Here is a 27628-nt window from a genome sequence, read left to right on the forward strand (position 1 = left end):
TTGCACAACAGCATGTGAAATGTATTGTCAATCAGTGTTGCTTCCTAAGTGGACAGTTTGATTTCACAGAAGTGTGATTGACTTGGAGTTACATTGTGTTGTTTAAGTGTTCCCTTTATTTTTTTGAGCAGTATACTTTTTACTCAGCCCGCCACACTGAATACTCCAGGTTAGACTATTTTTTCATGTACAGTGCAGATAGACACAGGCTTAAGGATTGTAGGATCAGGCAGAGCGACTTATCAGATCATAATGGAGTTTTCCTTACTCTACACCTTGATAGCAAACCAAGAAATACTCTATGGAGACTTAATACAAGCATGCTGAATGATCCAGCATTCAAGGAATCAATAAAGACAGAATTGAACATCTATCTGGAGAATAATGATAACGGGGTAGTATCTCCTGCTACATTGTGGGATGCAGCTAAGGCGGTTATTAGAGGAAAGATCATAGCCACATCATCTCTCAAGAAAAAGATTAAAGCACAGAAACTGCTGAAATTACAGGAAACACTAAGAAACTTAGAATGATCTCATAGTCAATACAAAGATCCTCTTATATTACGAGACATTCAAAAGGTAAAAACAGGAAATTGACCAGATTTATAGAGAAGAAGTAGAGAAAAAGCTCAGGTTCCTGAAACAACGATATTATGAAGCAGGCTCAAAGGCAACCAAATTACTAGCATGGAGACTCAGGAAACAACAAGCACAGAATACAATTTTAAAAATAAAAGACCCCAAAACAAAGAAGATCACATGCAAATTAGATGAAATACAGAATGCATTTGAATCAGATGCGTGAACTTACACAATAGAGAAAAGTACCTCTTGAAGGTCCTACTGGCAGCCAGTAAAAAGACTATCACTAGGAAATGGCTACAAAAATAACCTCCCACAGTGACACAATAGATAGACATTGTAAAAGAAATACACCACATGGAGCGTATGACCTTTGCTTTAAGAACACAAGAGGAGAGAGGTCAGGAATACTGGGAAGAATGGGGTTCGTACTTGGAAAAGGTCTAATTCAAAGATGTCAATGTACAGTGAGGGAAAAAAGTATTTGATCCCCTTCTGATTTTGTACGTTTGCCCACTGACAAAGATCAGTCTATAATTTTAATGGTAGGTTTATTTGAACAGTGAGAGACAGAATAACAACAAAAAAATCCAGAAAACCGCATGTCAAAAATGATTTGCATTTTAATGAGGGAAATAAGTATTTGACCCCCTCTCAATCAGAAAGATTTCTGGCTCCCAGGTGTCTTTTATACAGGTAACGAGCTGAGATTAGGAGCACACTCTTAAAGGGAGTGCTCCTAATCTCAGTTTGTTACCTGTATAAAAGACACCTGTCCACAGAAGCAATCAATCAGATTCCAAACTCTCCACCATGGCCAAGACCAAAGAGCTCTCCAAGGATGTCAGGGACAAGATTGTAGACCTACACAAGGCTGGAATGGGCTACAAGACCATCGCCAAGCAGCTTGGTGAGAAGGTTACAACAGTTGGTGCGATTATTCGCAAATGGAAGAAACACAAAATAACTGTCAATCTCCCTTGGCCTGGGGTTCCATGCAAGATCTCACCTCGTGGAGTTGCAATGATCATGAGAACGGTGAGGAATCAGCCCAGAACTACACGGGAGGATCTTGTCAATGATCTCAAGGCAGCTGGGACCATAGTCACCAAGAAAACAATTGGTAACACACTAAGTCGTGAAGGACTGAAATCCTGCAGCGCCCGCAAGGTCCCCCTGCTCAAGAAAGCACATATACATGCCCGTCTGAAGTTTGCCAATGAACATCTGAATGATTCAGAGGACAACTGGGTGAAAGTGTTGTGGTCAGATGAGACCAAAATGGAGCTCTTTGGCATCAACTCAACTCGCCGTGTTTGGAGGAGGAGGAATGCTGCCTATGACCGCAAGAATACCATCCCCACCGTCAAACATGGAGGTGGAAACATTATGCTTTGGCGGTGTTTTTCTGCTAAGGGGACAGGACAACTTCACCGCATCAAAGGGACGATGGACAGGGCCATGTACCGTCAAATCTTGGGTGAGAACCTCCTTCCCTCAGCCAGGGCATTGAAAATGGGTTGTGGATGGGTAATCCAGCATGACAATGACCCAAAACACACGGCCAAGGCAACAAAGGAGTGGCTCAAGAAGAAGCACATTAAGGTCCCGGAGTGGCGTAGCCTGTCTCCAGTCCTTAATCCCATAGAAAATCTGTGGAGGGAGCTGAAGGTTCGAGTTGCCAAACGTCAGCCTCCAAACCTTAATGACTTGGAGAAGATCTGCAAAGAGGAGTGGGACAAAATCCCTCCTGAGATGTGTGCAAACCTGGTGGCCAACTACAAGAATCGTCTGACCTCTGTGATTGCCAACAAGGGTTTTGCCACCAAGTACTAAGTCATGTTTTGCAGAGGGGTCAAATACTTATTTCCCTCATTAAAATGCAAATAATTTTATAACATTTTTGACATGCCTTTTTCTGGATTTTTTTGTTGTTATTTTGTCTCTCACTGTTCAAATAAACCTACCATTAAAATTATAGACTGATCATTTCTTTGTCAGTGGGCAAACGTACAAAATCAGCAGGGGATCAAATACCTTTTTCCCTCACTGTAACTAATATGATGAAGGTATGACGTGCACTATAACTGCCAGATCTTTTTTGTCGTTCTTTTATTTTACTTTATTTGTACTTTCTTTGTGTTCCTACAATAAAAAAAAGACAGGCACTCGGGAAGACCTACTAGATAACAGACAGGGACGGGACGGAGTGAGTTCGGTTCAGGAAGAGGGATGCACCAGCAAAAATATTTAGATAAAAAGAGCACACGGCTATTCGAACCACACAAAGGTGTGTCCATGACAGTATACACTGAGTGTACAAAACATTATAGTATCCTAATCCTAATATTGACTTGCCCCCCCTTTTGTCCTAAGAACATTCTTAATTCGTCAGGGCCTGGGCTCTCCAAGGTGTCAAAAGCATTCCACAGCAATGCTGGCCCATGTTGAGTCCAATGCTTCCCACAGTTGTGTCAAATTGGCTGGATGGCACCTACTACCATACTCCGTTCAAAGGCACTGAAATATTTTGTCTTGCCTATTCACCTCTGAATGGCACACATACACAATCCATGTCTTAATTGTCTCAAAGCTTCATAATCCTTCTTTTACCTGTCTCCTCCACTTAATCTACACCAATTGAAGTGGTTTTAACAGGTGATAGCAATAACGGATCATAGCTTTCACCTGGATTCACCTGGTCAGTCTGTCATGGAAAGAGCAGGTGTTCCTAATGTTTTATACACTCATTGTATACAGAAGCTAAGAAAATATATTTGGTGCATAAATGAACTGTTACTATTGTACTTCATTATCAACCAATATATGAACTGATAGTCACCATAAAAATCTATATACTGTACATCTTTTCACAACAAAAGAACATTTTTGAAATATAAAGCAAAACTGTATAAACATGTCAGTTAAGTGACATCATTGTCTTACGTACGAAATAGGAAATAGCTTTACAAGCTACAACTATGTTCAAGCGCTCTTAGCAGATAGCTTACAATGCACAGTTGAGTTCCTTGGGCTAATGGTCTTTCCGTGTAGAAGTCATCCAGAAGACAGTACCACAGGTCTCAAAGTATCAGTGCGGACTGGTGGCTTGTCCCACTCCAAGTTCTTAAGTTTATGATGTCTGGGTTCCTTGTTGGACATTCCTCGTAAAGGTCTGGTTTCATGTTCCCTTCCTCTGAGTCCTCACTAGAAGAGACAAGGGGATATCCTTGGATTGCTATTAACATTACATGAACATAACACCAGTTCAGCACTGTAATTAAGCAATACGGCACGAGAGGGTGTGGTATATGGCCAATATAACATGGCTAAGGACTGTTCTTAATCACGACACAACCTGTGCCTGGATACAGCCCTTAGCCGTGGTATATTGGCCATATACCACAAACCCTGAGGTGCCTTATTGCTATTATAAACTGGTTACCAACGTAATTAGAGCAGTAAAAAAAATATTTCTCATACCTGTGGTATACGGTCTGACATACCACACCTGTCAGCCAATCAGCATTCAGGGCTCGAACCACCCAGTTTATAATAATAGTTATAGTACAATATTAAAGGTTGAAATGGCTACTAACCCAGGCTTAGATGTTCATCCCTGGTTTCAAGGCTGTATCTCCAGAGTATAATATTGACAGATAAATACTAAGGAATTTAAAGTGTTAAATACTATGTAATAGAATATTCCCTCTCTCTTCCCCTTCAGTGGACAAAAGAGGGTAAAGACCTGATGCTGGATCCTTCCACATCCTGGATGTTGTCAGCCAGGGGCTGGTGGACTGTCTCAGGCAGCAGCAGGGTGAGGGCTGCCCCTAGCAGAGTACACAGGCCAAACAGAACCATAGGAGCCTTCTTACTGACACCCCTCAACAGGTAGATGATTGGGGCCAGGACTCCCCCTGCCCGGGCACACATGGAGCCCATACCGATCCCACTCTGCCTGAGGATCACATTGGAGACTTGTTCAGCCAAACTAACGTCACAACGTTATATTTAAAGTGCTGTAATAAAGACTGTGGATCAAGATCAGTCTCGCCAACATCCCAAAACAATTACAGTACTTACTGTGGTTATTTACGTCAAGGCAAATGTATAACTTTGCATATCGAAAACAGAATACAATGAAAGAGGATTGTTAATACATTCAAAACCCTCTTGAGCAGTTTCAAACCTTATCAGAAGCTTGCGCTGACCCTAACATAAATCTACTGAGCCCAAGTTGGCTATTGCGATGGGGGAAATAAGTTATGTTACACACTGATGCCAGTTATCTTGCTTTAGAAATACCTCAGCCCCCTCTCCACGACAAAAGAAAGGTCACAGAGATATTGACTGAGTAGCGGAGAGGATTATTTAAACAACTCCAAAAATGGTTAGGCTCATTTTGTGACCTCATGATCTACACCTGTTTGACTCTGCTGGAAACACGCCTAGACATCAGCAGTCCATATTAGTCAGCAGAACACTACTTTTGACCAGAGCCCTATTGACCAGACGCTCACCTTATGACAGTAGGGAAAACCTCTGCTGAATAGATGTAGACTATGGACAGGGAGGCGGTGATCCCAAACTTTCCTACCATGGCCAGGACTGTTCTAATAATGGAGAGATCTGTGTGTGAGAGAGAGAGAGAGAGAGAAGTGATGGGGTTAGACGTTAAAGGGGTAAAGAGCTGGGCTGTGTATATGTATAGCACCTGCAACTCAAGTCTACATCCCTGTGGATCAATCTACCGCATTCCAACTGGTGACCGTAAACATCTAAGGTAGTGGCCTCGAGTGTGAGACTGACATGACTTCCCTGAGGGCCGCGGTGGGAGTTCTGAACAACTCTTACTCTACATCCAGGAGGTTACGTTGGCAACAAACTCTGGTTATTACAAAAGGACCTTGGTATATACAAATAAATATTGTGGCTTGAATACCTTTTTCAGTTTCAACCAAAAGCCAAGTTCCAAGCCACAAAGACTTTCCATTGACACTAGCTAAACCCTAATAAACAGGGCTATAAAACAACACAACTATGGCATCATTCAATGTCAATACAGTGAGGGAAAAAAGTATTTGATTCCCTGCTGATTTTGTACGTTTGCCCACTGACAAAGAAATGATCAGTCTATAATTTTAATGGTAGGTTTATTTGAACAGTGAGAGACAGAAAAAAAAAATAATAATCCAGAAAAACACATTGTAAACCTACACAAGGCTGGAATGGGCTACAAGACCATCGCCAAGCAGCTTGGTGAGAAGGTGACAACAGTTGGTGCGATTATTCGCAAATGGAAGAAAGACAAAAGAACTGTCAATCTCCCTCGGCCTGGGGCTCCATGCAAGATCTCACCTCGTGGAGTTGCAATGATCATGAGAACGGTGAGGAATCAGCCCAGAACTACACGGGAGGATCTTGTCAATGATCTCAAGGCAGCTGGGACCATAGTCACCAAGAAAACAATTGGTAACACACTACGTCGTGAAGGACTGAAATCCTGCAGCGCCCGCAAGGTCCCCCTGCTCAAGAAAGCACATATACATGCCTGTCTGAAGTTTGGCAATGAACATCTGAATGATTCAGAGGACAACTGGGTGAAAGTGTTGTGGTCAGATGAGACCAAAATGGAGCTCTTTGGCATCAACTCAACTCGCCGTGTTTGGAGGAGGAGGAATGCTGCCTATGACCCCAAGAATACCATCCCCACCGTCAAACATGGAGGTGGAAACATTATGCTTTGGGGGTGTTTTTCTGCTAAGGGGACAGGACAACTTCACCGCATCAAAGGGACGATGGACGGGGCCATGTACCGTCAAATCTTGGGTGAGAACCTCCTTCCCTCAGCCAGGGCATTGAAAATGGGTCGTGGATGGGTATTCCAGCATGACAATGACCCAAAACACATGGCCAAGGCAACAAAGGAGTGGCTCAAGAAGAAGCACATTAAGGTCCCGGAGTGGCGTAGCCTGTCTCCAGTCCTTAATCCCATAGAAAATCTGTGGAGGGAGCTGAAGGTTCGAGTTGCCAAACGTCAGCCTCGAAACCTTAATGACTTGGAGAAGATCTGCAAAGAGGAGTGGGACAAAATCCCTCCTGAGATGTGTGCAAACCTGGTGGCCAACTACAAGAAACGTCTGACCTCTGTGATTGCCAACAAGGGTTTTGCCACCAAGTACTAAGTCATGTTTTGCAGAGGGGTCAAATACTTATTTCCCTCATTAAAATGCAAATCATTTCATAACATTTTTGACATGCGTTTTTCTGGATTTGTTGTTGTTATTTTGTCTCTCACTGTTCAAATAAACCTACCATTAAAATTATAGACTGATCATTTCTTTGTCAGTGGGCAAACGTACAAAATCAGCATGGGATCAAATACTTTTTTCCCTCACTGTAACTTCAGTCAACTGAAGTCTTTTCAGTGCCAGGGGGATACTATAACTGATCAAGTACCTCAGGATGTTTATAAACAATACTTTAAAAGGCACATTAAAGGCAGCAGAGTTTTGTCTGGAAAGCTCCGTACCATCGGGAATGAAGACAGTGAGCAGGCAGGCTAGGCCTCCCACAGCGAGGAAGGCTATCTGGGATATCCTCCTGGAGCGGTTGAGGGTGAAGAGAGTGATGGTGCGAGCAGGAATCTCCACCAGGCCAAAGATCAGCTGGGTCAGGTAGATGCTCATCCCAAAGTCAGAGATGTTTAGGGACAGGCCGTAGTAGACCAGCACGTTGACAAACCTGGACAGGCAGAGATGGAATGGTAGGGGAAACACTGATGAGGCAAAGAAGGGGTTAATAACATTCTACTTTCACAGCAGTGAAACAAGGCCTTCTTCCTCTGGTTTGCCACAAGTCTACCATGCAGAATAGAGATGTACAGTACACAGGGTGAGAGATGAGAGGTTAATGTTACAATGAATAGGAAATTAGAAGAAAGTGTCAAGGAAGCAACAATGTCTCTCTAGCCACAGACAGGGTAATACAACCCTGGCATAATCAAGGGACTTTTCTACCAGAGTAAAATTACAAAGAAGGCCTCATCTAACTTGGACTGGATAGGGAATACAACACAACATTTCACAATAGTGAAAAAGTTACGTCTATTGGCAATTTTTTTCTCATTTCTCATGGCCTGGTAAGCTATGTAAAGTATTCACATTCGAATACTAATCCTCCAGTGTTACCTCAGTGAGTGACATACTGCAATTTGAATGGCTTACACAACATGCACAGTGACTTAAGGATTAAGGAGGCCTTGAGAAGCTTGGTCAGTAAATAATTCTGGAAACGGCATTGGCATACCACATCAAGTGATCAACCCACAATAAAAAGACTAGATGAAGATTAGTATGTTCGACTGATGCGTGAGTGTTCGGCAGAAACCTAACTGAAACAGTTGATGATGTGATAAATGCTTGTTTGCCCCCAAGAGGCATGTGTCCTGACAAAGATCTACTGTATGTCTATTTCTCCCTCAATGACAGATGGTATTTGAGGCTTAATCGCTGCCAACTTCACAAGCAATTAGTGAACCCTGAAATGAATGGCAGGACACTCACCACAGGTAAAACATGATCAATGAGCTCCTCCTCATTTTTGGAGTTCGGACCAGGTCAATGACTGTGTGTTTTGTCCTCTCCTCTATCTTCACCATGTCTTTGTACCCCTGGAAAATAACTGGCAGATTAGCCATGAGCATTTCACAGTGATGGTTATAAGTAAAGGAATGAGCTCATCAAAGCGATAAGCACACCAATGCAATTTATATAATGTTCATGCCACTGCATGCCTTACAGTATCGGGACAACATGCAAAGCAATTTAACATGTTCAGGCTTTAGCGCTATTGCTCTCAACATTGCTTGTATATAGAAGTGTTGTTTTGCAAGTGCTTTTATCAAGGCTGTTGGAATCTCTCTCTATAGCAATTAGCCTGTCGACAAAACAACATAACCAACAAACCACACCTGACATATCTCTATGTCCTCCCGCAGGGGTTTGCCGTTCATCAGAGCTGCTTTCCTGACCAGATCCATGGCCTCCTCGTACCTCTGGTTGGCCATCAGCCACCGAGCTGACTTTGGTAGGACCCTAAGAAGGTAGAGGAGAGGTGTTCAATTGAGCCACACACATAATCAACTACATATGACAACGGGCATTAGTTTGACCTCATGGGAACAAGAGATAAACATGAAGTTACATTTAGCCATGAGGTAGGAAGTAGGCCAATACTTGTCCTACAATATCAGTGAAAATATGCACACAATCTTACAATTTAGATATACTTAGTGTTGGCATGTGGACTAATATGTTGTTGAGTTGTGTTCTTACACTGGTACAGTCATGCCCTATGAGAGATGTATGACTGCGCATGTGCGAAAATAAATAAAGTGCATTTTCCCCCGTTCTGATTAAAACACCAATGATAAACATGTGTGTTTATTCCTCCGTTAAGTAAACCGGTATTCCTGTCCTGAAGATGTCAGCACCAACACTTAGATATTCCCAAATGGCATGTAATGACCCATCTGGCTTGGATTATTGAAGACAAAAGGGTTCCTCTTCATTCTCTTGAAATTCTCCTTTAGTGGGTTGGCGTGCTAGCCTGGAATCCAAACTGAATGATCCTTTCATTTTACTGAAGATAATGAAAGTGAGTGATATTCAGTTTGTAGTCCAGGCTATAGGCATACTGCAGCTGGCCAGTGACTCACCAAATGTAGAAGATGAAGAGGAAGCCTGGTGCTGAGATGGCCAGCTGGAGCTTACGCCAGTCTCGGATGAGGTAGGCCAGGCCTGCCAGGATGATGTAGCCAAACCCAAAGAAGTAGTCGGTGATGATCCCAGCTAGCATGCGGTGCTTTGATCCTGTCCACTCTGTGCCTTTGGGCCACAAACAAATCAGTATAGAGAGTAGAAAACCAGCACCTTATCATCTTCATTTTGCTAAGATCACAAGTCAATAACTTTATGAATATTTAATGTATGTATGTATGTGTGTGTATGAGAGAGAGAGAGAGAGAGAGAGAGAGAGAGAGAGAGAGAGAGAGACTGACCCAAAACAAATGCGTTCATGATGACAGCAGAAATAGTGGTTCCAACAACAAAGCGCAGAAAAACATACACGTAGAAATTTGGGGCGAAGGCAGCTCCGACCCCACAAGTTGACTGGATAGTCAAACCAACCAGGATTATGTTCCTGCGTCCATACCTGAAACAAGAAAGAGGGAGATTATATTTTTAAATGACTAGAAACTGTTTCACCTGAGGTGTCCTCACTCACGGTACTGTACGAGTGTGTTGAGAATGAATTGGACTGATAGGGAGTGGGAAATGTGCTGCAGATTAGATGCACTCTTTAATATCCCGTGTTAAAATGCTTCAAATGCTTTTGACTTGGCTGGCCTACAAGAGCTCTGAATAAGACTGCTACTACTGAAAATAGTCTGTGCAGACATTTCTCTGTGTACTTTCTATAAATAATCCGAGTTACACAAAGAAAATGTGCCAGCAAATGTAAATATCAATACAAGCTGCAAAGTGTTCATTGAGCTCAATTTTTGTTTTACTTCACCTAAAGTGGGACTGAGTTTGTGTGAGTTTTGTTTATCATGACCCTGCATTAAGTTTGTGACCTACCTAGAATGCATGTCTCATAGATCATCAGGCTAAATGAGATTAAAAAAACACATGGTGGAAAATGCACAGTTGTTTTATACTTACTTATCAGCTAAGAAACCAAACAGCACAGCGCCAACCACTAGACCAAACATGTAGATTGAGGAACCAACATTGTTTAGATTGGCGTGGTCACACACCAGATCCCACTGTCAAGGACAGAGGGTTCAAATTAGTTGAAAAGCTACGTCATATCGGCAAGCACCAATTGCACAGCCCTGTAACTGTATTTTGACTGTGGTGTCCAAATATTTTGCCCATGAGCTATAGAAGCCTATGAGCACATGCTTCTCAACAGATTCCATCTAAGTGTCTGTCATGGCTCTCACATCAATTATAACAGATTAGTCGTTACATGTAATTTCAGCATCCCATGACACGCACCATCTCAGATTGTTCTGAAATCGTGTCTGTATTTACAAATCGATAAGATTAGCATTCCTGCAACATTATTTAATTGAAAATCAAATAAAAGGGTCAAAAGCCACCGACCCACCCACCACCAATCTCACCCCTACAACCAGTATACAGTATCAGATCTCTATGTCTGACAAGTAGTATGGAGCTGTGGCTTGGAGTATTGCTTCTTCATCCAAAGTAATATATTCCCTGTGAATCTGATATTTTCCCCCCCTTGTTCAGAGAAGTTAGCCATTGAAGTCACTAGTTTGCATTTCTTTACCATAAATGTGTGTGAAAGTACAAGGTTTAGTCCATTAGATGCCACTGTTTCTGCTACTGCCACACCGTTTATTAACTTGCTGGTCTCTTTTTTGTGTTTATTAAATGGATCACAACCTTTTCTTTGCAAACCAATAGTCAAGACAGTCCTTCATGAAAGCCATTCAGTTTCACCTTCTCATAACAACCCTTATGCTTCAAACCAACTCTGTCATGTCCTGACCAGCAGATGGAGCTGTTGTAGTAGTTTTGGGGTCAGGACGTGGCAGTCTTGTGTGTGTGAATGTTCTGTGTTGGTCTTGTGACTCCTGATCAGGAACAGCTGGGGATCGTTGTTCCTGATTGGGAGTCATATATGTAGGAGTATGTTTGTCACTTGGTTTTGTGGGTAGTTGTTTTTGCACTGTGTTTGTGAGCCTGCACAACTGTTCATGTCGTGAGTACTCTCTATTATTTTGTTTTTCCTGTGGATGCCCTTTCGTTTTACCATTAAAGCATGAGTATCCACAAACCTGCTGCGCCTTGGTCCTATTCTCTCCCATACGACATTTTCTGTGAGGAGTACGACATTTTTTGTGACAGAACTACCCACCACCAAAGGACCAAGCAGCGGACGAACGAGGAGGAAGGATGGACCTGGGAGGACAAGTTAAGGGAGCTAAGGGAACCCGAGAGGCAGCCCCAAGAATTTTTTAGGGGGGGGGGCACAAGGGCTGTTTGACGGGGCAAGGATGGAGCCCCAGGCCAGCTCCCCGCACTAGCCCTGAGGTGCGTGTCTCCAGGCTGGCACATCTGGTACCAGCTCCCCGCATCAGGCGTCTAGTGCGCCAGCCCAGCCTCGCCAGTCAACAGTCACCAGAGCTGCCCGCCAGTCAAGAGTCACCAGAGCTGCCCGCCAGTCGTAAGTCGCCAGAGCTGCCCGCCAGTCGTAAGTCGCCAGAGCTGCCCGCCAGTCGTAAGTCGCCAGAGCTGCCCGCCAGTCGTAAGTCGCCAGAGCTGCCCGCCAGTCGTAAGTCGCCAGAGCTGCCCGCCAGTCGTAAGTCGCCAGAGCTGCCCGCCAGTCGTAAGTCGCCAGAGCTGCCCGCCAGTCAGGAGTCACCAGAGCTGCCCGCCAGTCAGGAGTCACCAGAGCTGCCCGCTAGTCAGGAGCCGCCAGAGCCGCCCGCTAGTCAGGAGCCGCCAGAGTGGCCCGTCTGCCCGGAGATGCCAGAGTGGCCCGTCTGCCCGGAGATGCCCGAGTGGCCCGACTGCGCGGATCTGCCCGAGTGGCCCGACTGCCCGGAACTGCCAGAGTGGCCCGACTGCCCGGAACTGCCAGAGTGGCCCGACTGCCCGGAACTGCCAGAGTGGCCCGACTGCCCGGAACTGCCCGAGTGGCCCTCCTGTCCTCCGGCCCAGCCCGAGTGGCCCTCCTGTCCTCCGGCCCAGCCCGAGTGGCCCGACTGTCCTCCGGCGCAGCTATCGGCGCCACCGAAGTGGGCGACGCCGAGGGTGGAGCAAGGTCCATGTCCTGCACCTAAGCCACCTCCAGGATAGGTGGGTTGGGGAGGGAGGGTGTAGCACAGTGCCGTCGTTGACGGCAGCCACCCTCCCTTCCCTCCCTTATTGTTTAGGGGTTATTGTTTATGGGTTTTGTTGGGGATTTTGTTTGTTGGTGTTTTCTGTTGTTAGGTGCATTCCGGGGTCTGCACCTTGAGGGGGGGGTACTGTCACATCCTGACCAGCAGATGGAGCTGTTGTAGTAGTTTTGGGGTCAGGACGTGGCAGTCTTGTGTGTGTGAATGTTCTGTGTTGGTCTTGTGACTCCTGATCAGGAACATCTGGGGATCGTTGTTCCTGATTGGGAGTCATATATTGGGAGTATGTTTGTCACTTGGTTTTGTGGGTAGTTGTTTTTGCACTGCGTTTGTGAGCCTGCAAAACTGTTCGTGTCGTGAGTACTGTCTATTATTTTGTTTTTCCTGTGGATGCCCTTTCGTTTTACCATTAAAGCATGAGTATCCACAAACCTGCTGCGCCTTGGTCCTATTCTCTCCCATACGACATTTTCTGTGAGGAGTACGACATTTTTTGTGACAAACTCTCCTTGAATTGTCCAACAAATAGCAGGCCTCTGAGGCAGCTATCCCTATGATACAATTCTCACATGATTATTTCCTGCAAGGCCAAAACTTTGATGGAGAAATGGCCTAGTGACTCAAATGTGGTGACAACCCGAATAAAATAATACAATTATAAGCCACTGCATTGCAGTCCTATGTTTTTCAATAAAATAATTGTATCTTTATCTACACTACCGTTCAAAAGTTTGGGGTCACCTTGGGTTTGAAAGAAAAGCACATTTTTTGTCCATTAAAATAACATCAAATTGATCAGAAATACAGTGTAGACATTGTAAATGTTGCAAATGACTATTGTAGATGGAAACTGATGATTTTTCATGGAATATCTACATAGGCGTACAGAGGCCCTGTAATGTCGTGTGTGTAGGTGGCATGGAAGTCAGGTGCAGGAAAATCGAACTTGGTATAAATGGAGTAGTTTAATAGTCTTTAACAAAACTCCAAAACCAAAGTACATAATACATAAAAGTGGGTACAAGAACCCGTCGCGCACCAATACATAATAAACGAGCATACAAAACAAACAATCTCTGACAAGGACATGAGGGGAAACAGAGGGTTAAATACACAACATGTAATGAATGGGATTGGAACCAGATGTGTAGGAAGACAAGACAAAACAAATGAAAAATGGATCAATGATGGCTAGAAGACCGGTGACGTCGATCACCGAGCACCGCCCGAACAAAGAGAAGCATCGACTTCGAAAGAAGTCGTGACAGTATTCCCCCCCTGACACGCGGCTCCAGCAGCGCGTCGACACCGGCCTCGGGGACGACCCGGAGGACGAGGCGCAGGGCGATCCGGATGGAGACGGTGGAACTCTCGCAGCAGGGAAGGATCTAACACGTCCTCCACTGGAACCCAGCATCTCTCCTCCGGACCGTACCCCTCCCAGTCCACGAGGTACTGAAGGCACCTCGCCCGACGTCTCAAATCCAGGATGGATCGAACGGAGTACGCCGGGGCCCCCTCGATGTCCAGAGGGGGCGGAGGAACCTCCCGTACCTCAGCTTCCTGGAGCCGGCCAGCCACCACCGGCCTGAGGAGAGACACATGGAACGAGGGGTTAATGCGGTAATCGGGGGGAAGCTGTAACCTATAACATACCTTGTTCACTCTCCTCAGGACTTTAAACGGCCCCACAAACCGCGGACCCAGCTTCCGGCAGGGCAGGCGGAGGGGAAGGATTCGGGTCGAGAGCCAGACCCTGTCCCCTGGTGTGAACACCGGGGCCTCACTGCGGTGACGGTACGGCGCGCTGAAGGTGGACCTGGGCGGCGTACCATGTTTCCTCCGCGCGCCGGAACCAGTCGTCCACCGCAGGAGCTTCAGTCTGACTCTGATGCCAAGGAGCCAGAACCGGCTGATACCCCAATACACACTGAAAGGGAGAAAGGTTAGTGGAGGAGTGGCGGAGTGAGTTCTGGGACATCTCTGCCCAGGGCACGAACGCCGCCCACTCCACGAACGCCGCCCACTCCTCCACTCTCTCCACCTGCCCTATACTCTCGGGGTGAAAACCTGAGGTAAGGCTGACCGAGACCCCCAGACGTTCCATGAGCGCCTTCCAGACCCTTGACGTGAACTGGGGACCCCGATCAGACCCCGATATATCCTCAGGCACCCCGTAGTGCTGGAAGACGTGTGTAAACAGGGCCTCCGCAGTTTGTAGGGCCGTAGGGATACCGGGCAAAGGGAGGAGACGACAGGACTTAGAAAAACGATCCACAACGACCAGGATCGTGGTGTTACCCTGTGAAGGTGGAAGATCGGTTTACAAATCCACCGACAGGTGCGACCACGGCCGTGGAACAGGTAAGGGTTGTAACTTACCTCTGGGCAGGTGTCTAGGAGCCTTGCACTGGGCGCACACCGAGCAGGAGGAAACATAAACCCTCATGTCCTTAGCTAAAGTGGGCCACCAGTACTTCCCACTAAGACAGCGCACCGTTGACCGATCCCAGGATGACCAGAGGAGGGTGACGTGTGGGCCCAATAGATCAGCCGGTCGCGGACAGCAGATGGAACGTACAGACGCCCAGCTGGACACTGAGGGGGAGCGGGTTCTGCACGTGACGCCCGCTCAATGTCCGAGTCCAGCTTCCACACTACCGGCGCCACCAAAGAAGAGGCGGGGAGGATGGGAGTGGGATCCATGGGCCGCTCCTCTGTGTCATACAGCCGGGACAGTGCGTCTGCCTTAACATTCTGGGAGCCTGGTCTGTAAGAGAGGGTAAACAGAAAATGGGTGAAAAACATGGCCCACCTTGCCTGGCGAGGATTCAGTCTCCTCGCCGCCCGGATGTACTCCAGATTGCGGTGGTCAGTCCAGATGAGAAAGGGGTGTTTAGCCCCCTCAAGCCAATGTCTTCACGCCTTCAAGGCTTTGACAACAGCCAACAGCTCCCGGTCCCCCACATCATAGTTTCGCTCCGTCGGGCTGAGCTTCTTAGAGAAGAAGGCAGAGGGGCGGAGCTTCGGTGGCGTACCCGAGCGCTGAGAGAGCACAGCTCCTATCCCAGCCTCGGTCGTGTCCACTTCCACTATGAATGCCAAAGAGGGATCCGGATGAGCCAACACAGGAGCCGAGGCAAACAGAGCACTCAGGTGCCTAAAAGCCCTGTCTGCCTCAGCTGACCACTGCAAGCACACCGGGCCCCCCTTCAGCAGTGAGGTAATGGGAGCAGCTACCTGACCAAAACCCCGGATAAACCTCCGGTAGTAGTTGGCAAACCCTAAGAATCGCTGCACCTCCTTCACCGTGGTGGGAGTCGGTCAATTACGCACGGCTGCAATGCGGTCACTCTCCATCTCCACCCCTGACGTGGAAATGCGATACCCTAGGAAGGAGACGGACTGTTGGAAGAACAGACATTTCTCAGCCTTGACGTACAGGTCATACTCCAACAGGCGACCAAGCACTCTGCGCACCAGGGACACATGCTGGGCGCGTGTAGCGGAGTATATCAGAATGTCATCGATATACACCACTACACCCTGTCTGTGCAGGTCCCTGAAAATCTCATCTACAAAGGATTGGAAGACTGATGGAGCATTCATCAACCCGTACGGTATGACGAGGTACTCATAATGAGGTGGTACTAAATGCCGTCTTCCACTCGTCTCCCTCCCGGATACGCACCAGGTTGTACGCACTCCTGAGATCCAGTTAAGTGAAGAAGCGCGCCCCGTGCATTGACTCAATCGCCGTGGCGATAAGAGGTAGCGGGTAACTGTACCTCACCGTGATTTGATTGAGACCTCGATAATCAATGCACGGGCACAGACCTCCATCCTTCTTCTTCACAAAAAAATAAAGTTGAGGAGACGGGTGAAGTGGAGGACCGAATGAACCCCTGATGCAGGGATTCGGAGACATTTGTCTCCATAGCCACTGTCTCCGCTTGCGACAGGGGATACATGTGACTCCTGGGAAGTGCAGCGTCTACCAGGAGATTTATCGCACAATCCCCCCGTTGATGGGGTGGTAATTGAGTCGCCTTCTTTTTACAGAAGGTGAGAGCCAAATCGGCATATTCTGGGGGAATGCGCACAGTGGAGACTTGGTCTGGACTCTCCACCGTAGTAGCACCAACGGAAACCCCTAAACACCTACCTGAGCACTCTCGCGACCACCCCGTGAGAGCCCTCTGTGGCCAAGAAACAGGATTATGACAGGCTAACCAGGGTAGGCCCAGCACCATGGGAAACGCAGGAGAGTCAATAAGGAAAATTACATTTTTTCCCGTGACCCCTTGCGTCACCATGCCCAAAGGAGCGGTGGTCTCCCTGATTAACCCTGACCCTAATGGTCGACTATCTAAGGCGTGAACGGGGAAGGGCACATTCACGGGAACAATGGGGGTCCCTAAACTATGAGCTAACGCTCTATCAATTAAATTCCCAGCCGCGCCTGAATCTACGAGTGCCTTATGCGGGGAAAATTCAGGAAAAGTGACAGACACAAACATATGTGCAACAGAGGGCTCTGGGTGAGAATGGTGCCGGCTCACCTGGGGTGACGCCAGAGCGCCCTGCCTGCTGCCTCGATTCCCAGAGGAACCAACCCGGCACCGACCAGCAGTGTGATCTCTGCGGCCACAGATGGTGCACGAGCCGGAACCCCTTCCGGTCTCCCTGCGCACCGCCCCTCCTAGCTCCATGGGTATCGGAGAGGGGGTGCGGGAGGATGGAACCACCAGACCCCGATCTGGATGTCCACGAGTAGGCAGCAGGTTGTCCAGCCGGATGGACAGGTCCACCAGCTGGTCGAAAGTGAGGGTGGTGTCTCTGCAGGCCAGCTTCCGATGGACGTCCTCGCGCAGACTGCAGCGGAAATGGTCGATCAGGGCCCTGTTGTTCCATCCCGCGCCGGCAGCCAGGGTCCTAAACTCCAGGGCAAACTCGTGGGCGCTCCTCGTCTCCTGCCTCAGATGGTAGAGGCGCTCACCTGCCGCTCTGCCCTTGGGTGGGTGGTCGAAGACTGCCCGGAAACGGCGGGTGAACTTCTCAAAATGGTCCATTGCCGCATCTCCCTCTCTCCACACGGCATTGGCTCACTCCAGGGCTTGCCCGGTGAGGCACGAGATGAGGGTGGACACCTCACGGTCCGATGGAGCTGGGTGGACCGTGGCCAGATAGAGGTTTAGTTGGAGGAGGAAACCCTGGCAGTTGGCAGCACTCCCGTCGTATTCCTGTGGCATGGAGAGACGGATCCCACTGGGTTCAGGCGGGAAAGGGGCGCTCAGGATAGACCCCGGTTGTGCTGGTGGAGGCGCTGGAAGAACTCCCTGTCTCTCCCAGCGGTCCATTGTCTGGACAACGCGATCCATGGCGGGGTACCTTCTCCTGCTGACTGGTGTTTTGCGGGCACTAGTTAATGAAGCTGCCATTTGAGGACTTGTGAGGCGAACCCACAAATGCTGATGCTCCAGATACTCAACTAGTCTAAAGAAGTCCAGTTTTATTGCTTCTTTAATCAGTACAACAGTGTTCAGCTGTGCTAACATAACTGCAAAAGGGTTTTCTAATGTTCAATTAGCCTTTTAAAATTATAAACTTGGATTAGCTAACACAACGTGCCATTGGAACACAGGAGTGATGGTTGTGGATAATGGGCCTCTGTAAGCCTATGTAGATATTCCATAAAAAATCTGCCGTTTCCAGCTACAATAGTCACCAGTCACAGACCTGCTGTTTTCAACTCTCTAGAGACAGCAGGAGCGGTAGAGATACTCTGAATGATCGGCTATGAAAAGCCAACTTCTGAGGTGCTAACCTGTTGCACCCTCAACAACCACTGTGATTATTATTATTTGACCCTGCTGGTCATCTATGAACATTTGAACATCTTGGCCACGTTGTGTTATAATCTCCACCCGGCACAGCCAGAAGAGGACTGGCCACCCCTCATAGCCTGGTTTCTCTCTAGGTTTCTTCCTAGGTTCTGGCCTTTCTAAGGAGTTTTTCCTAGACACCGTGTGTTACGGATACAGGTATCCTGTGTGTGTATCCTGTATGTGTGTTTCTTTGCTCTCCTTCTCCTTGCAGGTGACAATCATCACTCCCCAATCAGTCATCAACCAGTCCCCAATCAGAAGACACCTGTTCCCTTTTCCCTCAACCTATCACAGTCCCTTTCCCCTGGTTTAAAAACCCAGTCAGTTGTTTTCTCTATAGCTCATTATCACTCTGTGCTCATTCTCACTCTGAGATCAATCTTTGTGTTCATTCTCTCTCTCTCTCTCTCTCTCTCTCTCTCTCTCTCTCTCTCTCTCTCTCTGTGTCCCTCTCGCTATCTCTGTATTGATCTCTTTTGTTTTTGCAACTGCATGTCACATTTATCTGGTAATCCTGTGAGTATTGTTTTGTTGTTTGACTGTTTGTTTGTTTGGTGGGAAAAGGGGGTACTAAGACCAGTCGCCCATGGGCCTACATTACCCGTAGGAAAACAGTGTCTAAATACACTAGTTAGAACTGGGCGGACCACCCCCTGTATTTTTGGTTAGTTAGCTAGATTTTGTTGAAATAGGCTAGTCTAGCTTAGGGGTGGTTTTGGATTATTGTTTCTTTGTTTGGGTCCCGCTCAGCCCCTTTTCTCACAACCCCCCCTTCGTGTGTGTTTAAACAATAAACCTTTAGTGTTTGACGGTAGATTTCAATTGTCTATGGTTTTTGTTCTCACTGTTACTTTTCACTATTATAATTTGCATGATTTATGTTACGGGTCTCGTATCCATCCCCCCTAGACCGCTGGGCCAAAGGGATTCGTAACACCGTGCTTCTACACTTGCATTGCTTGCTGTTTAGGGTTTTAGGCTGGGTTTCTGTACAGCACTTTGTGACATAAGCTGATGTAAGAAGGGCTTTATAAATACATTTGATTGATTGATTGGTCTACACTGTATTTCTGATCAATTTGATATTATTTTAATGGACAAAAAAGGTGCTTTTCTTTCAAAAACAAGGACATTTCTAAGTGACCCCAAACTTTGAACGGTAGTGTATATGTAATGTGATTGGTGACATTTACCATTAAAGCCAACCCTTGGAAGTTGTGGGAACATAGGTTTTTGGTTTACCATTGGTTCTGGGAACGAAGCCAAGTTCCCTGACCGGTACAACTGAACATTTTTTAAAACGTTCTGAGAACTGAAGAGAATATTTTGCCTCTTCTGGGAAGGTAAATTTTTAGTTGCAGGGAGGTTCTGAGAATGTTTTACTATGGTTCCTTAAAAGTTTTCCTGTGAGGATTTAAAAAAACAAAAAAAACATTTCACCTTTTTCTCCCCAATTTCGTGATTACGATCTTGTCTCATCGCTGCAACTCCCCAACGGGCTCGGAAGCCAGCCGCACCAATGTGTCGGAGGAAACACTGTTAGACTGACGACCGAAGTCAGCCTGCAGGGGAACGAAGTCAGCCTGCATGCTTCCTTGTCTCATCGCTTCAACTCCCCAACAGGCTCGGCAGAGGCAAAGGTCAAGTCATGCGTCCTCCGAAACATGACCCGCCAAACCACGCTTCTTAACACCCGCTCACTTAACCCGGAAGCCAGCTGCACCAATGTGTCGGAGGAAACACCATTCAACTGACGACCGAATTCAGCCTGCAGGCTTCCTGGGAGGTTTTATTAACGTTCTGAGAACAGAAATGATAGGTTATTTTTAAGGTTCCTTAAAACTTTCACTGAATGTCTCAATAAGACTTTTAATAAAACGAATAGCTTAGGTTGTCACGATTGTCGTATGAAGGAGCGGATCAAAGCGCAGCATGTGTATCGTTCCACATCTTTATTTAACTGTGAAACTATGCAAGACATACAATAAACTAATAAACAAAAACAGAGGTGCAACATACACTAACTCAAAATATAATCTCCCACAAACCCAGGTGGGAAAAACAACTACTTAAATATGATCCCCAATTAGAGACAACGATGACCAGCTGCCTCTAATTGGAGATCATCCCCCAAAAAACAACATAGAAAAACAGAAACTAGAACCACACAACATAGAAAATTTAAACTAGCTAAAACCCCCTGTCACGCCCTGACCTACTCTACCATAGAAAATAAAAGCTTTCTATGGTCAGGACGTGACAGTATCCCCCCCCCAAATGTGCGGACTCCGATCGCAAAACCTGAAACAACAAAAAAACAGGGAGGGTTAGGGTGGGTGTCTAATGTCGGTGGCGGCTCTGGTGCAGGACGAAGAACCTTTTCATCCCGCGGATCCTCCTGCATCGGAGGCGGTTCTGGTGCGGGACGAAGAACCCTCTCATCCTGCTTATCCGCCAGCATAGGAGGCGGCTCCGGTTTGGGGCGTAGCCCCCGCTCCGCTCGCTGATCCCTCCGCTTTTGTGTCACCGGACCATGGATCGTCGCCGAAGGACCCGGACCGTGGATCATCGCCGGAGGCTCTGAACTGAGAACCCCCGCTGGAGGTTCTGGACTGCAGACCGTCGCTGGAGGCTCCGGACTGCGGACCATCGCTGGAGGCTCCGGACTGGGGGACATCGCTGGAGGCTCCGGACTGGGGGACATCGCTGGAGGCTCCGGACTGGGGGACGTCGCTGGAGGCTCCGGACTGGGGGACGTCGTTGGAGGCTTCGTGCCATGGATCATCACGTCGCTGGAGGCTCCAGACTTGGGACCCTCGCTGCAGACTCAGTGCCATGGATCATCGCTACAGGTTCTGCGCCATGGATCATCACTGGAGGCTTCTTGCCATGGATCATCACTGGAGGCTCCGGGCCATGGATCATCACTGGAGGCTTCGTGCCATGGATTATCATTGGAGGCTCCGTGCCATGGATTAACACTGGAGGCTTCGTGCCATGGATCATCACTACAGGCTCCGGGCCATGGATCATCACTGGAGGCTTCGTGCCATGGATCATCACTGGAGGCTTCGTACGTGGAGCCGGAACAGGTCTCACCGGACTGGGAAGACGCACTGGAGACCGGGTGTGCAGATCTGGCACAGGATATACTGGGCCGTGGACGCGCACTGGAGGTCTGGAGCGTAGGGCTGGCACAACCCGTCCTGGCTGGAAGCTTACTTTAGCCCGGCAAGTGCGGGGCGCTGGCACAGGACGAACTGGGCTGTGAAGGCGTACTGGCGACACAGTGCGTAGAGCTGGCGCAGGATATCCTGGACTGAGGAGGCATACTGGAGACCAGGAGCGCTGAGCCGGCACAATCCGTCCTGGCTGAATGCCCACTCTAGCACGGCAAATGCGGGGCGCAGGCACAGAGCGCATCGGGCTATGAATGCGCACTGGAGATATAGTGCGCATCACAGCATAACACGTTGCCCGACTGGTCACATGCTCCCCACGGTAAGCACGGGGAGTTGGCTCAGGTCTGAACCCTGACTCTGCCAATCTCCCCGTGGGGCTGCCTCTCGTGCTTGCCTTGATGGTATAACACCTCGTAACGTCGCCGTTCTGCTCTCGCTGCTTCAATCTCCTCCTTCGGACGACGATACTCCCCGGCCTGCCTCCAGGGTCCTTTCCCGTCCAGGATTTCCTCCCATGTCCATTGGTCCTGACCACGCTGCTTGGTCCTTTTGTGGTGGGACATTCTGTCACGTTCGTTGTACGAAGGAGCGGACCAAAGCGCAGCGTGTGTATCGTTCCACATTTTTATTTAACTGTGAAACTATGCAAGACATACAATAAACTAATAAACAAAAACAACACACCGTGACGAAGAGGTGCAACATACACTAACTCAAAATATAATCTCCCACAAACCCAGGTGGGAAAAACAACTACTTAAATATGATCCCCAATTAGAGACACCGATGACCAGCTGCCTCTAATTGGAGATCATCCCCCCCCAAAAAACATAGAAAAACAGAAACTAGAACCACACAAGATAGAAAATTTAAACTAGACAAAACCCCCTGTCACGCCCTGACCTACTCTACCATAAAAAATAAAAGCTTTCTATGGTCAGGACGTGACCTAGGTTAACTGTTATGAACTCCAAGCACAGTTAGGACACATACATTTATTTGCTTAGGCATTAATCATGCAAACACATTTAATTTTTTATTGTGGCACGGCATCAGTGAAATTCAAACCTACTATCTTATGTTCTCTACCCATGGAATTAGTTCACTGCTCCACCAGTATGGAGCTAACATGTCATGTTTTTTTTTTATTCATACAAAGCTGTTTATTTTAGTCAACTCAAACAGATCCCATTTCAAAGGAAACTAGCACTCATTAAGATCAGGTGTGGCCAATTAGTGGCCAACACACTTAACAAGATAGAGGATACTTCCTCAATATGTGCTGAGAATGTTCCAAAGCCAAGAAACTATGCTGCAACATTCCCAGAATGTTGTGGGAAGGTTATATGCAAAATAACCATAGGACAACCACACTCTCACCAAGCTCTAAGAAACATATGGTTCTCAGAACGTTATGTGCTAGCTGGGTGTGTGTTTGGGACTATATCCAGACCATTAAAACCATTAGAACTTCTGTAGTATAATGGTTTGCTTGTTCACCAAGAATGGTCTAACTAATCCAAAACTTTTGTGAAGGGAATAAACCACACATAGAGCAGCCATTTCCTGGACACAGATTAAGCCTAAGAGAAGGACAAACTGAATTGCTTTCATGGAGAACTGGTTTGAATTGTGAGGATGACCACACATTTTATTTTCATCATGAGCAAAAGCTATTGGTTTTCTACCCAAAGTTCCAAAGAAAATGTTGTAATCCATTTAAACACAAGACCAGCTGGATAAAATTGTGTGGCAGCAGCAGGGACAGTGGCATCTCCAATGGCATTGAGGAGTACACCACATCTGTCATTGGCTTCATCAATAAGTGCATCGATGACGTCGTCCCCACAGTGACCGTACGTACATACCCCAACCGGAAACCATGGATTACAGGCAGCATCCGCACCGAGCTAAAGGCTAGAGCTGCCGTTTTCAAAGAGAGGGACTCCCGCTATACCTTCCGACGAACCATCAAACAGGCAAAGCGTCAATACAGGACTAAGATCGAGTCGTACTACACCGGCTCTGACGCTCGTCGGATGTGGCAGGGCCTGCAAACCATTACAGACTACAAAGGGAAGCACAGCCGAGATCTGCCCAGTGACACGAGCCTATTGGACGAGCTAAACTACTTCTATGCTCGCTTCGCGGCAAATTACACTGAAACATGCATGAGAGCACCAGCTGTACCGGAAGACTGTGTGATCACGCACTCCGCAGCCGATGTGAGTAAGACCTTTCAACAGGTCAACATTCACAAGGCCGCAGGGCCAGAGGGATTACCAGGATGTGTACTGCGAGCATGTGCCCACCAACTAGCAAGTGTCTTCACTGACATTTTCAACCTCTCCCTGTCCGAGTCTGTAATACCAACATGTTTTAAGCAGACCACCATAGTGCCTGTGCCCAAGAAAACTAAGGTAACCTTCCTAAATGACTACCAACCCGTAGCACTCACGTCTGTAGCCACAAAGTGCTTTGAAAGGCGGGTCATGGCTCACATCAACACCAGCATCCCAGAAACCTTAGACCCACTCCAATTTGCATACCTCCCCAACAGATCCACAGATGATGCAGTCTCTATTGTACTCCACACCCTTCTCACCTGGACAGAAGGAACACCTATGTGAGAATGCTATTCATTGACTACAGCTCAGCGTTCAACACCATAGTGCCCTCAAAGCTCATCAATAAGCTAAGGACCCTGGGACTAAACACCTCCCTCTGCAACTGGATCCTGGACTTCCTGATGGGCCCCCCCCAGGTGGTAAGGGTAGGTAACAACACATCCGCCAAGCTGATCCTCAACACATGGGCCCTCAGCGGTGCGTGCTCAGCCCCCTCCTCTACTCCCTGTTCACTCATGACTGCACGGCCAGGCACGACTCCAACACCATCATTAAATTTGTCAATGACACAACAGTGGTAGGCCTGATCACCGACAACAACGAGACAGCCTATAGGGAGGAGGTCAGAGACCTGGCCGTGTGGTGCCAGGACAACAACCTCTCCCTCAACGTGATCAAGACAAAGGAGATGATTGTGGACTACAGGAAAAAGAGGACCAAGCACGCCCCCGTTCTCATCAACGGGGCTGCAGTGGAACAGGTTGAGAGCTTCAAGTTCCTTGGTGTCCACATCACCAACAAACTAACATGGTCCAAGCACACCATGACAGTCGTGAAGCGGGCACAACAAAACCTATTCCCCCTCAGGAGACTGAAAAGATTTGGCATGGGTCCTCAGATCCTCAAAAGGTTCTACAGCTGCACCATCGAGAGCATCCTGACTGGTTGCATCACTGCCTGGTATGGCAACTGCACGGCCTCCGACCGCAAGGCACTACAGAGGGTAGTGCGAACGGCCCAGTACATCACTGGGGCCAAGCTTCCTGCCATCCAGGACCTCTATACCAGGCGGTGTCAGAGGAAGGCCCTGAAAATTGTCAAAGACTCTAGCCACCCTAGTCATAGACTGTTCTCTCTGCTACCACACGGCAAGTGGTACCCGAGCGCCAAGTCTAGGTCCAAGAGGCTTCTAAACAGCTTCTACCCCAAGCCATAAGACTCCTGAACATCTAGTCAAATGGCTACCCAGACTATTCACATTGCCCCCCCTCCCCTCTCCACACCACTACCACTCTCTGTTGTCATCTATGCATAGTCACTTTAATTAACTCATGTACATGTACATGTACATACTACCTCAACTAACTGGTGCCCCTGCACATTGACTCTGTACCTGCACCCCCTGTAAATATTGTTGTTTTTTACTGCTTCTCTCTAATTACTTGTTACTTTTATCTCTTATTCTTATCCATATTTTTTTTAAACTGCACTGTCGGTTAGGGGCTCGTAAGTAAGCATTTTCCTGTAAGGTCTACACCTGTGTTATTCGGTGCATGTGACTAATAACATTTGATTTGATATAGTGGGCAAAACCTGGTACTTTCACAATCATTTATCATAAATAATGTAAGTGACTTCAATTGGTAATTTCTCTGAACAGGTGAACAAAACATCACAAGATACACAGGGAAGCAATAATCCAAGAATCTCAGAGAATCTCATCGAATCTTAATTCTATACTACAATCTGAGAAGAATTTGAGATGGTGGGTGTCAATCTTTTTGAGGTGGAACCACACCCAATGGAATGTAAACGAACGGGTCATGAGTTGTCATACATCCTACTGTATAAACAGCCTTTAACAGTCGGCCTCCGTTGTCGCAGGTGCGGTGAAATGCGCAGGTATCTCACCCCAACAATGCAGCAATATCTAGCAATACAATAACAATACACACATAACCCCCCCCCAAAATAAATAAAATAAAGTACAATAAACGAAGACATTAAGAACGGGCAATCCTAGGTCAGTGTTTGGAAATCAAAAACCTTCAACATGTTCTGCGGGCTGGGACCATTCCATTATGGTTAGTGTTGCTGTGTGAAGGTCCCTCAAGAAGCACTAGACCCAATCAGTTCATTCAAGTATCCCCCCACCCAACCATGATCCACATACTTACTAGTGGGTCATGGGGGAAATGAACTTCACTGGCCAGGCTTTAGAGAGAGAGAAAAGGAGAGAGAGAGCAAGAGAGAGAGCAAGAAAGAGAGAGAGAGAGAGAGAGAGAGAGAGAGAGAGAGAGAGAGAGAGAGAGAGAGAGAGAGAGAGAGAGAGAGAGAGAGAGAGAGAGGATGCCTGCACCACAGGAGTCCATCTCACAACCCTCCACTCTCCCCCCAGCCCAGCCTAGATCAGGTTCAGATATCACCACCACTACACAGTTACATAGCTGTAAAAATGCTTCCAGGGAAAAATGAGTTCCACATAACCAACTGCAGAATGGCTTCAATTCATATGAGAATGTGGGACCAGAAGGTGTTCATCACATTTGAAATGTGATGAACAGACAGACAGAGAGAGAGCCTGCCCTGCCTGCCACGTCCATTTTCCTGCCGTGTCTCTTACTCACCTCGGTTGCCACGGTGCTGTGGAAGGTCTCCTTGCTGAATTCCCACCCCCCTTGGCAACCCTCAGTGGCGTGGCTGTCACTAAGGGCCAGGGCAGTGCTGTGATTCAGCTGGGCCAGCGGGGTGCCAGGGATCCCCCCAGGGGCAGAGCAGGACCGGCCAGGGTCACCGTCTGGGCCGGTCACCAGGCTGAAGTTGAAATTGGGAGGGTCTGAGCTGGCGGTCAAGGGCCAGGTGGTGTTGGTGGAGCGACAGAGATGAGGGGGGACGGCCCCTGTGAATACGGATATCAGCATGTGGAACGCCAGCAGGATCTGGGGGAGGCAAATCCACACATACAGGCTCTTCTGGAACTTGCCAAAGCCCCCAATATGAGAAAGAATCTCGTCAAAATTCATGCTTCTTTCCATGGCTGCTATTCCAATGCAGACCTTACCCTAACATATCACCACAGATTCAAGAAGTCCAACACAGCAGTGCACTCTCAAGTTGCCACTAAAGATCTGAGAGTGGAACAGAAAGCTGAAGGCTGAGAGGCAGCTGGCACAGAGCTCAGGATCATCTATGAAGAATGGTTTAATAATGAGTTGTGTCAGTCTTCTCATTCAGATGTTATCACACCTGTCTGTAGCGTAGTGAACCCTGAGTGCAGGCAAGCTGTTGCTGTCATCTGCGGTGTTGTGAACCCGCAGCACTCCCCTAGCAGGGTAATATAACTGTCATATGCAGGGAGGGAGAGAACTAGATCATGGGGTGGAGTCCTAGCTCAGAAGGAGGAGTTGCTCTTTGTGATAGCTGAGTGACTGCATTCGCTCGCTCTCCCTCTCGCTCTGTTTATTTGCATGGTGAGAGTCTTACATTTTGGAAACAGTGGTAATAAGTCATATAGAAGCCCATAACACAACATACAGACATAAACATACAGACATATGTCCTGTGTGGCTCAGTTGGTAGAGCATGGTGTTTACAACGCCAGGGTTGCGGGTTCAATTCCCACGGGGGACCAGTATGGGAAAAAAATGTATGAAATGTATGCATTCACTACTGTAAGTTGCTC

At 47.5% G+C, this 27628-nt stretch overlaps 1 protein-coding gene across 2 annotated transcripts; it reads right to left on the minus strand.

Moving 5' to 3' along the window:
* Positions 1 to 2681: 2681 nt before the first annotated feature.
* Positions 2682 to 27267, minus strand: LOC115194144 (solute carrier family 22 member 6-A). 2 transcript variants are annotated; one of them, XM_029753588.1, is made up of 10 exons: positions 26574 to 27267; positions 10316 to 10419; positions 9649 to 9803; positions 9307 to 9469; positions 8560 to 8683; positions 8153 to 8259; positions 7120 to 7331; positions 5108 to 5216; positions 4333 to 4545; positions 2682 to 3791 (listed from the first exon to the last, which is right to left on the minus strand). In XM_029753588.1, exons 1-10 carry the CDS (start codon positions 26979 to 26981, stop codon positions 3668 to 3670), a joined length of 1719 nt encoding a protein of 572 aa, XP_029609448.1. In that variant the 5' UTR covers positions 26982 to 27267; the 3' UTR covers positions 2682 to 3667. The 2 variants fall into 2 exon arrangements, with proteins under 2 accessions (XP_029609448.1, XP_029609439.1); XM_029753579.1 differs by having other exon boundaries at positions 9307 to 9475.
* Positions 27268 to 27628: the final 361 nt, after the last annotated feature.

This window comes from Salmo trutta, chromosome 1 (assembly GCF_901001165.1).
Source record: "Salmo trutta chromosome 1, fSalTru1.1, whole genome shotgun sequence".
In the NCBI taxonomy this organism is placed as follows: Eukaryota; Metazoa; Chordata; class Actinopteri; order Salmoniformes; family Salmonidae; genus Salmo; species Salmo trutta.

Excerpts from the sequence above, each read along its gene's own strand:
- LOC115194144 (XM_029753579.1), bottom strand. The coding sequence starts at position 26,981 with ATGGAAAGAAGCATGAATTTTGACGAGATTCTTTCTCATATTGGGGGC. Across the intron at positions 10,420-26,573 it reads ACAGCACCGTGGCAACCGAG|TGGGATCTGGTGTGTGACCA; the intron begins GTGAGTAAGAGA and ends TGTCCTTGACAG. Across the intron at positions 8,260-8,559 it reads AGGACATAGAGATATGTCAG|GGGTACAAAGACATGGTGAA; the intron begins GTGTGGTTTGTT and ends GTTATTTTCCAG.